The following is a 14,235-nucleotide window of genomic DNA, read 5'->3' on the forward strand; positions in this document are numbered from 1 at the left end:
GAGGTGGCCATCCTCATATCAAATAAAATCGAGTTCAAGACTAAGTTAATCAAAAGGGATAATGAAGGACATTATATACTGTTAAAGGGAACCATTCACCAACAAGACATAACAATTATCAATATTTATGCACCAAATAATGGTGCTGCGATGTTCATAAAAAATTCGCTTCAAGTTCAAGAATCCAATAGACCACAACACAATAATTATGGGTGACTTCAACACACCTCTCTCACCATTGGACAGATCCTCCAAACAAATTTGAATAAAGAAACTATAGAACTCAATATCACAATCAATAACCTAGACTTAACTGACATATATAGAATATATCATCCATCATCAAGTGGACATACTTTTTTCTCAGCAGCACATGGATCCTTCTCAAAAATAGACCATATATTATGCCATAGGGCAACCCTCAGTAAATATAAAAGGGTGGAGATAATACCATGCATTTTATCTGATCATAATGGAATGAAACTGGAAATTAATGATAAAAGAAGGAAGAAAAAAATCCTACATCACATGGAAAATGAACAATATGTTACTGAATGATCATTGGGTTACAGAAGACATAAAGGAGGAAATCAAACAATTCTAGAGATAAATGAAAATACAGACACAACATATCAAAATCTATGGGACACAATGAAAGCAGTTTTAAGAGGGAAATTCATCTCCTGGAGGTCATTCCTCAAAAAAACAAAAAACCAACAAATAAATGAGCTCACACTTCATCTCAAAGTCCTAGAAAAGGAAGAGCAAAACAACAGCAAATGTAGCAGAAGGCAAGAAATAATTAAAATCAGAGCGGAAATCAACGAAATGGAAAGAAAAGAAACTATTGAAAAAATTGACAAAACGAAAAGTTGGTTCTTCAAAATATAAATAAGATTAACAGACCCTTAGCCATGCTAACAAAGAGAAAAAGAGAAAGAACTCAAATTACTAACACACGGGATGAAAAGGCAACATCACAACAAATACTACAGAAATACAGAAGATAATTAGGAATTATTTTGAAAACCTATATTCCAATAAAATAGAAGATAGTGAAGATATTGATAAATTTCTTAAGTCATATGATTTGCCCAGACTGAGTCAGGAGAATACACACAATTTGAACAGACCTATATCAATGGATGAAATAGAAGAAGCAATCAAAAGACTACCAACCATGAAAAGCCCAGGACCGGATGGGTATACAGCGGAGTATTACAAAACCTTTAAAGAAGAATTAATACCAATACTTTTCAAGTTATTTCAGGAAATAGAAAAAGAGGGAGCTCTTCCAAATTCATTCTATGAGTCCAACATCACCCTGATTCCAAAACCAGACAAAGACACCTCAAAGAAAGAAAACTACAGACCAATATCTCTAATGAACCTAGATGCAAAAATCTTCAATAAAATTCTGGCGAATTGGATACAAAAACACATCAGAAAAATTGTGCACCATGATCAAGTAGGATTCATCCCTGGGATGCAAGGCTGGTTCAATATACGGAAATCAATAAATGTTATTCACCACATCAATAGGCTTAAAGATAAGAACCATATGATCATCTTGATAGACGCAGAAAAAGCATTCGACAAAGTACATCATCCCTTTATGTTCAAAACATTAGAAAAACTAGGGATAACAGGAACTTACCTCATGATTCTATACCTAGACATGATTCTATACCTAGAAGACCCAAAAGAGTCTACAAAAAAACTACTAGAACTAATAAATGAATTCAGCAAAGTGGCAGGATATAAAATCAACATGCATAAATCAAAGGCATTTATGTATATCATTGACAAAACTTCTGAAAAGGAAATAAGGAAAAACACCCCATTCACAATATCCTCAAAAAAAATAAAATACTTGGGAATCAACCTAACAAAAGAGGTGAAAGATTTATACAATGAAAACTACAGAACCCTAAAGAGAGAAATAGAAGATCTTAGAAGATGGAAAAATATACCCTGTTCATGGATAGGCAGAACTAACATCATCAAAATGGCAATATTACCAAAAGTTCTCTATAGGTTTAATGTAATGCCAATCAAAATCCCAATGGCATTTTTTGTACAAATAGAGAAAGCAATCATGAAATTCATATGGAAAAATGAAAGACCCAGAATAGCAAAAGTATCTCTAAGCAGGAAGTGTGAATCAGGCAGTATAGCGATACCAGATTTCAAACTATATTACAGAGTAATAGTAACAAAAACAGCATGGTACTGGTACCAAAACAGGCGGGTGGACCAATGGTACAGAATAGAGGACACAGAGACTAATCCACAAAGTTACAACTATCTTATATTTGATAAAGGGGCTAAAAGCATGCAATGGAGGAAGGATAGCATCTTCAACAAATGGTGCTGGGAAAACTGGAAATCCATATGCAACAAAATGAAACTGAATCCCCTCCTCTCGCCATGCACAAAAGTTAACTCAAAATGGATCAAGGAGCTTGATATCAAATCAGAGACTCTGCATCTGATAGAAGAAAAAGTTGGCTCCGATCTACATATTGTGGGGTCAGGTTCCAAATTCCTTAATAGGACACCCATAGCACAAGAGTTAATAACAAGAATCAACAAATGGGACTTACTTAAACTAAAAAGTTTTTTCTCAGCAAAAGAAACAATAAGAGAGGTAAATAGGGAGCCTACATCCTGAGAACAAATTTTTACTCCTCACACTTCAGATAGAGCCCTAATATCCAGAGTATACAAAGAACTCAAAAAATTAAACAATAAGATAACAAATAACCGAATCAACAAATGGGCCAAGGACCTGAACAGACACTTCTCAGAAGAGGACATACAATCAATCAACAAGTATATGAAAAAATGCTCACCATCTCTAGCAGTCAGAGAAATGCAAATCAAAACCACCCTAAGATACCATCTCACTCCAGTAAGATTGGCAGCCATTATGAAGTCAAACAACAACAAGTGCTGGTGAGGATGTGGGGAAAAGGGTACTCTTGTACATTGCTGGTGGGACTGCAAATTGGTGCGGCCAATTTGAAGGCCGTATGGAGATTCCTGGGAAAGCTGAGAATGGAACCACCATTTGACCCAGCTATTGCCCTTCTCAGATTATTCCCTGAAGACCCTAAAAGAGTGTACTACAGGGATACTGCCACATCGATGTTCATAGCAGCACAATTCACAATAGCTAAACTGTGGAACCAACCCAGATGCCCTTCAATAGATGAATGGATAAAAAAAATGTGGCATTTATACACAATGGTGTATTACGCAGCACTAAAAAATGACAAAATCATGGAATTTGCAGGGAAATGGATGGCACTAGAGCAGATTATAATAAGTGAAGCTAGCAAATCCCTAAAAAACAAATTCCAAAAGTCTTCTTTGATATAATGAGAGCAAGTAAGAACAGAGCAGGGAGGAAGAGCAGGAGGAAAAGATTAACATTAAACAGAGACATGAGGTGGGAGGGAAAGGGAGAGAAAAGAAAAATTGCATGGAAATGGAAGGAGACCCTCATTGTTATCCAAAATTACATATAAGAGGTTGTGAGGGGAATGGGGAAAAAAACAAGGAGAGAAACGAATTACAGTAGATGGGGTAGAGAGAGAAGATGAGAGGGGAGGGGAGAAGGGATAGTAGAGGATACGAAAGGTAGCAGAATACAACAGTTACTAATACGGCATTATGTAAAAATGTGGATGTGTAACCGATGTGATTCTGCAATCTGTATTTGGGGTAAAAATGGGAGTTCATAACCCACTTGAATCTAATGTATGAAATATGATATGTCAAGAGCTTTGTAATGGTTTGATCAACCAATAAAAAAATAAAATAAATAAAATAAAATGCATGCTGAGCTTAACCTTTAAAAAAAACAAAACAAAAAACAAACAAACAAAAAAAAAAACATAGTGCACCATGATCAAGTAAGGTTCATCCCAGGGACACAATGCTGGTTAAACCTACAGAAATCAAAACAGGATTCATTAATAGACTTAAAAAACATAACATAATTATCTCAATAGTTCAAGGAAGAGCATTTGACAGAATACAGCATCCATTCATGTTCAAAATGGTAGAAAAAATAGGGATAATATGAATGTAACTGAACATTTTTAAATCTCTATACCAAAAAAACCCAAGAGTAACATGATTCCAAATGGAAAAAAAAATGAAACATTCTTTCTAAAAACTAGAAAAAGACAAGGGTGCCCTCTTTCACCACTTCTATTCAACATATGAATATTGAAATTCTAACCAGAGCAGTTTGGAAAAAGAGATTAAAGGGATATGTATATGAAAAGAAGTGCTCAAAATATTCCTATTTGCTGACAACAATATTTTATATGTAGAAGACACAAAACTACACCACAAAATTTTTAAAACTCATAACCACACTCAGCATAGTAGCAGGATATAGAATTAACACTCATAAATCAATTATGATCCTGTACACAAATTATGCATCAGCTGATGAATCACAATGGATTCAAAACAATTTAAAAAATAAAATAATCAGGAAACAATCTAAGAAGTGAAAGACCTCTATTATGAAAATTACCAAACACTAAAGAAAGAAATTGAAGAAGACCATAGAAGATGGAATATTTCAAATGTTCATGGATTGGCAGGATTAATGTTACCAAAATTGACATACTACCAAAATGCTATAGTTTTAATGCAACTCCTATTAAAATGTCAATGATATTTCACAAAGAAATAGAAAAAGCAGACATAAAAATTCACTTGGAAAAACAAGAAGCCCAGAATATTCCAAACAATCCTTAGTGAAAAAAAGTGAAGGAGACAGCAGACATCACAAGATCCGATCTCAAATTATACTATAGTGCTACGAAAAAAAGACATCACAAAGACAATAATCACATACATACTGTCTTGTTAATCTAGACAAAGGCACCAACAACATACATTAAAAGAAAAGACAGCCTCTTAAACAAATGGTACTGAGAAAACTGGAAGTATGCATGTGGCAGAATCAAATTGAACCCCTACCCCTATCCCTGCACAAAACTCAACTCAGAATACATCAAGGAACTAGGCATTAAACCAGACATCCTGTACCCACTAGAAGAAAATATAGGCCCAACTTTCCATCATCTTGTCTTAGGAACTGACTTCCTCAACAAGACTTCTAAATTGCAACAAATAAAATCAAGAATCAATAAATGGGAAGGTAACAAAGTAAAAAGCTTTCTCACAGGAAAGAAAATTATCAAGAACATGAACAGAGAACCTACAAAATGGGAGAAAATCTTTACCACCTGCACCTCAGAACATTAGTCTTCTGGATAGATAAAGAATTCAAAACAAACCAGCACAGCAAGCTGAAAGAGGAGGATCAGAGTTCAAATCCAGCTTCAGCAATGGTGAGGCACTGAGCAACTCTATGTCTAAATAAAATGCAAAACAGAGCTGGGTATGGGGCTCAGTGTTAGAGAACTAGCCTTGCAGGTGTAAGACCCTGTGTTTGATCTTCAGTACTACATAAAAATAAATAAATAAATAATAAACAAGTAAATAAGTAAATTGTGTCCATCTACAACAAAAATAATAAAAATAAAATAAAATAAAACATAGGGCTGGGGATGTGGCTCAGTGGTTGAATGCCCCTGAGTTGAATTCCCACTACTTGCCCCCATGAAAAAAAAAATCAAAAACTTAACACACACACACAAACACACACACACACACACACACACACACACACACACAGCCCAATATAGTTAATATTCTCTTCTAGTGGTCATAGGATGTCAATAAATGTGCAAAGGATCTGAAACTGGTTGTTTACAGAACAAGAAATACAATTGGTGAGCAAATATACTTTTAAAATGCTCAATATCCAACCAGCAGTGTATGAGGGTACCCTTTTCCCACATCCTCACCAGCATTTGTTGTTGTTTGTCTTCATCATGGCTGCCATTCTTACTGAAGTGAGATAGTATCTTAGGATAGTTTTAATTTCTCTTTCTCTAATTGCTAGAGATGGTGAGCATTTTTTCATATATTTGTTGATTGATTGTATATCCTCTTCTGAGAAGTGTCTGTTCAGGTCCTTGGCCCATTTGTAGATTGGATTATTTCTCTCTCTCTCTCTGTGTGTGTGTGTGTGTGTGTGTGTGTGTGTGTGTGTGTGTATGTATGTATGTATTTAGATTTTTGAGTTCTTTGTATACCCTAGAGATTAGAGCTCTATCTGATGTGTGAGTGGTAAAAATTTGTTCCCAGGATGTAGGCTCCCTATTCACCTCACATATTATTTCTCTTGCTGAGAAAAAACTTTTTAGTTTGAATTCATCCCATTTGTTAATTCTTGGTTTTAACTCTTGTGCTATAGGCATCTTATTAAGGAAGTTGGGGCCTAGCTCCACATGAGGAAGATTAGGGCCTACTTTTTCTTCCATTAGATGCAGAGTCTCTGGTTTAATTCCTAGACCCTTGATCCATTTTGAGTTAACTTTTGTGCATGGTGAGAGATAGGGATTCAATTTCATTTTGTTGCATATGGATTTCCAGTTTTCCCAACACCATTTGTTGAGGATGCTATATTTTCTCCAGTGCATGCTTTTAGTACCTTTGTCAAAGATAAGGTAGTTGTACTTTTGTGGGTTAATCTCTGTGTCCTCTATCCTGTACCATTGGTCCACCAGCCTGTTTTGGTGCCAGTACCATGCTGTTTTTGTTACTATTGCTCTGTAGTATAGTTTAAGATCTGGTATAGTGATACCATCTGTTTCACTCTTCCTGCTTAGAATTTCTTTTGCTATTCTGGGTCTCTTATATTTTCAGATGAATTTCATAATTGCTTTTTCTATTTCTGTGAGGAATGTCATTGGGATTTTGATCAGAATTGCACTGCTGGTGAGGTTGTAAATTGGTGCAGCCAATTTGGAAAGCAGTATGGAGATTCCTTGGAAAACTGAGAATGTAACCACCATTTGACCCAGCTATTCCTCTTCTTGGACTATTCCCAAAAGACCTAAAAACAGCATACTACAGGGACTCAGCCACATCAATGTTTATGGTAGCACAATTCACAATAACTAGACTGTAGAGCCAACCTAGATGCCCTTCAATGGATGAATGGATAAAAATATGTGGCATATATACACAATGGAATATTACTCAGCACTAAAAAAATAATAAGATCATGGCATTTGCAGAGAAAAGGATGGCATTAGAGCAGATTATGCTAAGTGAATTTAGCCAGTCCCCAAAAAACAAATGCCAAATGTCTTCTCTGATATAAGGGGGGTGACTCAAAATGGGGAAGAGAGGAAAAGCATGGGAAGAAGATTACCTATACACAGGGAAGAGGGGTGGGAGGGAAAGGGTGGGAGAAAGGGAATTGCACGGATGGTGGAAGGAGAGCCTCATTGTTATACAACCTACATGTATGAAGAAGTGAGAAAACAAAGGAATAGTGCTACCTTAGATTAAGAAGAGAGAAGTGATGGGAGGGGAGAGGAGAGGTTGGAAATATAGGAAGGATATTAGAATGGAATAGACATTATTATTATTGGTGTATATAGGTGAATGCATGATCAATGTGAATCTACAACCTGTATACTCAGGAAAATGAGATATTGTATCTCATGTGGTTTAAATGTATGATATGTCAAGGTCATTCTACTGTCATGTGTAACTAACTGAAACAAATAAAAATAAAAAACGAATTGTAGTACAAAAAAAGTATATGTAAAATGGCATAAATTGACATAAACATACTTTATATTCAGAGGTAAAATTGTGCTTTATATGTGTAATAAGGATTGTAGTGCATTCCACTGTTGTCGTGCACTTAAAAAATTATAAAATCAATAAAAAGTAGGAAAAAAACCACAAAATGCTAAATTTCTCTAGAAATTAGAAAATGCAAATTAAAACTACATTGATATTCCATTCTTGGTTCAGTCAAAATAGGAATTATCAAGAATACAAATAACAATAAATGATGGAGAGAATTTGAGAAAAAAGTTACACTCATACTTTGCTAGTGAGACTGCAAATTGGTGCAAGTACTCTGGAAAACAGTATGGAGATTCCTCTGAAAATTTGGAATGGAAACACCATTCAACCAGTTATCACCCCAGTTGAATCTTGATTTTATTTGTTGCAATTTAGAAGTCTTGTTGAGGAAATAAGTTCCTAAGTTGACATGATGGAGAGTTGGGCATATAAATATATATCTCCAAGGGACTTTAAATCAATATACTACAGTGACACAGCTACATCAATGTCTACAGCAGCCCAATTCACAATAGTTAAGCTATGGAAACAACCTAGGTGAGCTTCAAAAGATGAAGAGTGAAATTTATGGCACTTGCTGGTAAATGAATGGAACTTGAGACTACTATATTTACTGAAATAAGCCAATACCAAAAAAACCCAAAGGCCAAAAGTTCTCTCTGATCCTAAATAGAATCAGATGTAGCCCATGTATGTAAAAAATACACTCTACTGTCATACATATCTAAAAAAATAAAATAAAACCTGGTGTTGAAAAAAAATTAAAAATAAGAACAGCGATAAAAAGCTTTAACCTAACATACACATTTAGTAATGGAAAGAGATGGCTAAAATTCAGTGGTCTGGACACACTAAAGCAAGACTAGAAATAAATGAAGAAAATCTTACAGAATTATGCGAGTTTGAGATCTTCATTTATGCAGGTTCTCAGCCTAGGTAGCTTCCATATATTTGAAGACACCATATTATTAACAAGTATGGAGGAACCACCACAGAAAATGAATTTCAGATACTCTACTGCCTATATCACTTTTTCACTAACATGACTCCACTCTCACAACACTGACAAAGAAAGTTGTTACTTAACATTGCAAGCTGTCACCACTCAGGAGTCACAGATAAGACATAGGAAACTACAATAGAGACACCATTTGGAAAATACTTCAATGTCACACACTTAATCAATAGCATAAGACACATCATCCAGGGAAAACAGTTTTCTAAGCAGACACTCAAATAAATGTGGAAAAGATATATATCCCTGAAGATGTACAAATTTCAATATAGAAATATAAGAAAGATAAAAAGCAAAGTAGCATGACTGTTTTATAGTTAATTACCCTAGAAACTATTTCCAAAGATAATGCAATATACAAAAATGCCAGAATAAAATTCAAAAAAATGTTAAAATAGTGAATTATTTCAAAGATGAAGCAAAGAGAAACTGAGTAGATTAAGGAAAACAATGCAGGGCATGAAAGATTCTGAATACAGATTCTGAAAAAAATCAATTAGAAATCTTGAAAATAAAGAGCTCAATACCTCAAATAAATATATCCATTTTAAGTTAGACCCATAGACTAGATCAAGTGAAAGAAAAAAATACAGAGCTTGAAGTTGATGATGAAATATCACATTCAGACAATATCAACAACAATCAAAATAATTGTAAACAAATTACAAAACCACTAGACACAATTCATAGATACTTTTGTGAATCACTGGTACACATAATGGAGAAGAGGTACAGGCTACAGGCAATGAAAGCTTTCTCAGTGAATTAAAAAAACTATTTCTTATATCTTGTGAAAGTTATGGACATCCAGGTATAAGATTTTAGAACACCAAATGGACATGGCCCGAAAAGAACTTCTTCAAATCATAGTCTATAAAATTACCAAAGGTACACTGAAATCTATAATAAGGGCCAAAGCAATTATAAACACATCAGAAAAATATTAGATTTCTGAGTAGAAATTTTAAGGCCCAGGAAATGGTATATTTAAAACCCCAAATAAAAATGTTAAAAAAGAAACAAAGACAATAATTGTAAAATGGATGGAAAGGGTGGTCATCATGTTAAGGTGAAAAAAATCAGAAACAAAACCCCAATTATCACATTCTCTCCCTAACATGTGGAATCTGGGAAGAAAATAAGAATGACTAGAAAATGATGGAGGGAATACTAAGGAAGAGGGAAGGTAACTGGGGATGAAAAAGGGAGTAGAGGGGAAAATGGAAGTAAGGAGAGTGGTCAGGATTCAAGTATTGTATATGTGTGTATAGAAATATCACTGTGAAATTCACTAATGTAGGCACTCAATAGGAGCTGATATTAACAGTCGACAAGAACACCTGGTTTTATAACAAGTCCAATCTGCTATCATGTGACCATATACGAAACAGAATGTATAATTTAAAAATATTCTTACTTCTGCAAAGACATAAAATTTCAGGGTCAAAATTAATGTAAAATTTCTTCAGACAATATCATTTAGATGATAAATTTCTTATAGTTAATTATTAAGATATCCTGGATTCTATATGACCAAGAAAGATATAAAAAATATGAATGGAATTTGAACATTTATTTTTTTCCACTCTTCTTTTGTGATCAAACATTCTTACTCTTATTTTCACAGGGCATGAACACCAAAAGTAACTCATTTTTTTCAAGTCTTACCTGGATTGAAATTTACTGATGTTCTAGATTGTGCTTTCATGTATTGAAGAATTAAATTCCTGTTACTGTATTTGAAAAAAGTAATAAAATTGGTATTTTAACACTCATATGAAAACACTGACCAAATATAATTCAATACTTAATAATGTTTTAGATCTAGTATCAGAACTTTTTCATATGCTCTCCTAATCTGTATGCCCTATAAGCATTTTGTTAACTTGAAAATTATTTGTACAATGTTTGTTTTTTTCTGTTTTGTGAGATGGTATTTCATGATGATGGTCAGGCTGATCTTAAATACCTGGGCTCAAGCAATTGTCCTGCCTCAGGCTCTTAAGTAGCTGGGGTAAATGCATGTGTCACTGCACCCATAGCTTGAAGTTAAAGAAGAAAAAAGATAAAATGATCATTAATTGAGAACAGGACAGGTAAATATATTAACTAGTGTAGCTTGAACTCAGAAAATGTCTTGTGTCTGTAAAAAATAGTTTTTTGTTCTTGTGCAACTTCTTCCTCTTAGGCTTAAGGCCTTTTAAAAAATAAGGGTTGTATCACTTTAGTTCACCAGGTTATTATGGAGATTTACTAAGATAATATTGAAACATGTTAAGCAAAATAGTAAAATAATGGCATACTTAACAACTTACAATCTCAGCTAGAACTAATGTGCATTTTTCATAGGTTCTAATATTCAAAAGTTAAAATTATTTTTAAAAATGCTTGAGTCCTAATTTTCATGATCAATTGGGCTCTTCTTTGTGCTTTATAACTCAAAGCAAATCAACAATTAATTTATAACTATTTATAAATATCTCCTTAAATTAGAGAATATAATCATCCCCTTCTGTGAGACTAATCAATAATAACAAAGGCAAGAAATTAACAAATGCCAAAAACTTGGACTACTACTATTTCTTCTCTACCTAGTTGAACAGAATCAGCAGATAAGTGTAGCTACATTTCCATGTTGATCTCCAACTGACTTGGAACACAAAATTTTCTTTAAAACTATGGATACTGAGGAGTCATGATGGGGCTTAGCTCTCTTAGATTCAATAAATCTGCTTAATCTATTCCTTTTGAGGCAGACCTTAATAAATGCTGAAAACTTTAGGCAGCGATTCCAACAGCTTGAAAATTTCCATTACTTGGGAAAACTACTAGAAATGCCAATCTAAATTGGCACTCACCATGGAAAACAGTGATGTGGAACCCCCTGCAGTCAAAGGAAATCTATTTCAAGGGATGGAAGGATTTGGGGCACAGATCTGTTAGCCAAGAAGACAGAAAACTCTGATCTCTTCCAGAGATTACTTGAAGCTTTACTTGAAGCTTTCTAATAGATTTGAATGATTTTAATTTTATGACAGAAAAGACAAAGTCCTAAAAGGATAATGCACCAAAAAGGGCAAGGCTAATATGGGGATTCCACATAAGGTTCCTAAAAGGGGGACAGGGTCAGAGTGCTTAGTATTTGTTGGCCAAAGCTAGAGGCCAAGCTGTCAAAGCAGAGTGCTTCTGCTAGGAAACAACTGTTGAATAAAAAAGCATAAGTGCATGAGAACTAAAAAAAGTGTTGAGTCTAAGTGTGGGTTACCATGAAGGCTCAGGGATTGGATCAGTCAGGATATTTTGAAATAAAAGCTCTTCACTACCAGACTGCAGGTCCAGGTCTGGCAGAAACACCACAGCAACAGAACTGACAGAGACAAAGGAACAATTTAAAAATCTATTTATTCCCCTCCATCTGACTACAGAATTATCTTCCTTACACTTCAAGGATATCATTAGGTCCTTGATAAATTAAAGGGGGATGGTAGAATAGCTAACTTCAGCTAAACAGGGAATTTCAAGACTCAAATAACAAATTATAAAATCATAGGTGTGATACTATCTGTCCCTGTGAGGAGGGGTTATGCTTGAAATGAATTGGATAATGCTGGAAACCCTAAGGATGAAGGTTTACAAAGTCCTAAGATATTAGGTAGAGGTATATCTCAGTGGTAGGAAAATTTCCCAGCATGCATGAGAAGAAAAAGAAAGGAGAGGGGAAGAGAGAGAAGAGAACAAACCTTGAAGGTGACTCATGCACACATCACTACTTATTTTTTTTAAATAACTAATCCATTTTAATTATGTATATATGACAGTAGAGTGCAATTTGATTCATTGGACACAACTGCAACAACTTTCATTTCTGATTTTACAGGATGTACCATTGCATCCTATATGCAGTCATACCTGTACCAAGGTAATAATGTCTATCTCACTCCACCATCTTTCTTGCCTCCATTACCCCTCCATCCTTCTCTTTGCCCAATCAAAGTATCATCACTGCTTCTTGGCTACACTTTGAAGGGTTTCTGACTAATGAACTGTCCTAACTCACTACGGTTCCATACATAGTAATGCTATGAAATCTCACCTCATATATAAGATGCAACAGGTGTAACTATTGTGGATATACAGCTAATGTTGATTAGTATTGTAATGTAAATACTTACTCAGTATTTCCACTAACAATGGCATAAGACAAGGCAATCTCTCCACAATTATCTGAAGCAGACACATTAACACCACATTGAAGAAGAAGTTCAGCTATGCGTGTTGATTTATGTTCCACAGCCAACATGAGGGCTGTTCTAAAATAAGAGAGATAACTTCAAATTTAGGTATTTTAATAAGTTTATTTAAAAAGCCATTGTAATACATTTTACCTCTTTGACATCTAGCTTTACATACACTAACAGACATATACATCTTGGAAGATCAAATCTTTATCTTTCTTTATCTTTCTAAATCATTTGTAAGTCTAAAAGGAAAACAAACACATAAAAAAATAAATCACGAGTCCCAAAAGAGGAGAGTTACAAACTTAAAATCCTTCAATGAACGTTAATTATGATGAGGTCATTCATCTGGAGTTGGCAAAGATTTCAATGAATAAAGATCCATTTCTTTCTTAGAGTGATGTAATATATTGTAACTCACAGTCAGCCAAAAGTCAAGGAGTAAAAAAGGTATTTGCAGGTACAACATAATAACAGCAGCACTGGTGATAATAATAATAATTGTTGCTTCAGTCATTCACTCTGAGAAGCATTTGCCAGGCATTGAAATCAATGCTACGTGTATAATCTTGCAACCAGATTTCAAGCATATGTTACACTCTTTTTCATTATAAATGTTCAAAATTTGTCAAGACTAATTAGACGTCACTTAGGAAAAATCTGAAATCAATATTCTACAAATTAAGTAATTTAAAGCAAATAGTCATATAAAGGAAAAATAATTTTCAATGTCTACCTATACTCAACACAGCATTTCCAAAAGAAAACTATACCAGGAGAAGATGAAATATTACAGAAAATTTAAGAAGTTCAATACTGAATAAAAGCACAAACTAAAAGTCTATATTTTACAAAACTAACATGAAAACTCTAGCTAACTCAAGATTATGTGATCAACAAAATCAAATAGTAATCATCAGGCAATAATTATAAGGGCATGTGAATCATACTACATACTCTTATTTGTGTTGCTCAGTTTGAATAATTGCTTTTCTCCTCAATTTTAGTTTATGTTCATGAATTTCACTCTATTCCAATGATTATGTCATTCCCATTAATTTAATATTTTTAACTTGAGTGATTTTACTACAATATTAACCCTGTTCCAAAAAATATAAAGTACTATACCTTCCCTTATCATCAACTGCATGTATGTTTGCTTTATTCTTAATAAAAAATTCTACCATCATCCGTCTGTTTTTCTTTATGGCGAGTAAA

At 34.1% G+C, this 14,235-nt stretch overlaps 1 protein-coding gene across 1 annotated transcript in view; it reads right to left on the bottom strand.

Moving 5' to 3' along the window:
• LOC143390374 (uncharacterized) overlaps positions 1 to 12,957 on the bottom strand; it is a 42,308-nt gene extending 29,351 nt beyond the window's left edge. Inside the window, exons 1-2 of the mRNA XM_076842793.1 lie at positions 12,952 to 12,957; positions 10,448 to 10,512 (exon numbers count right to left, since the gene is read on the bottom strand). Of these exons, the coding sequence (XP_076698908.1) occupies positions 10,448 to 10,487 (40 nt within the window). The 5' untranslated portion in view covers positions 10,488 to 10,512; positions 12,952 to 12,957. The remainder of the gene's footprint in view (positions 1 to 10,447; positions 10,513 to 12,951) is intronic.
• Positions 12,958 to 14,235: the final 1,278 nt, after the last annotated feature.

The sequence above is a fragment of the Callospermophilus lateralis genome, chromosome 5 (assembly GCF_048772815.1).
Source record: "Callospermophilus lateralis isolate mCalLat2 chromosome 5, mCalLat2.hap1, whole genome shotgun sequence".
In the NCBI taxonomy this organism is placed as follows: Eukaryota; Metazoa; Chordata; class Mammalia; order Rodentia; family Sciuridae; genus Callospermophilus; species Callospermophilus lateralis.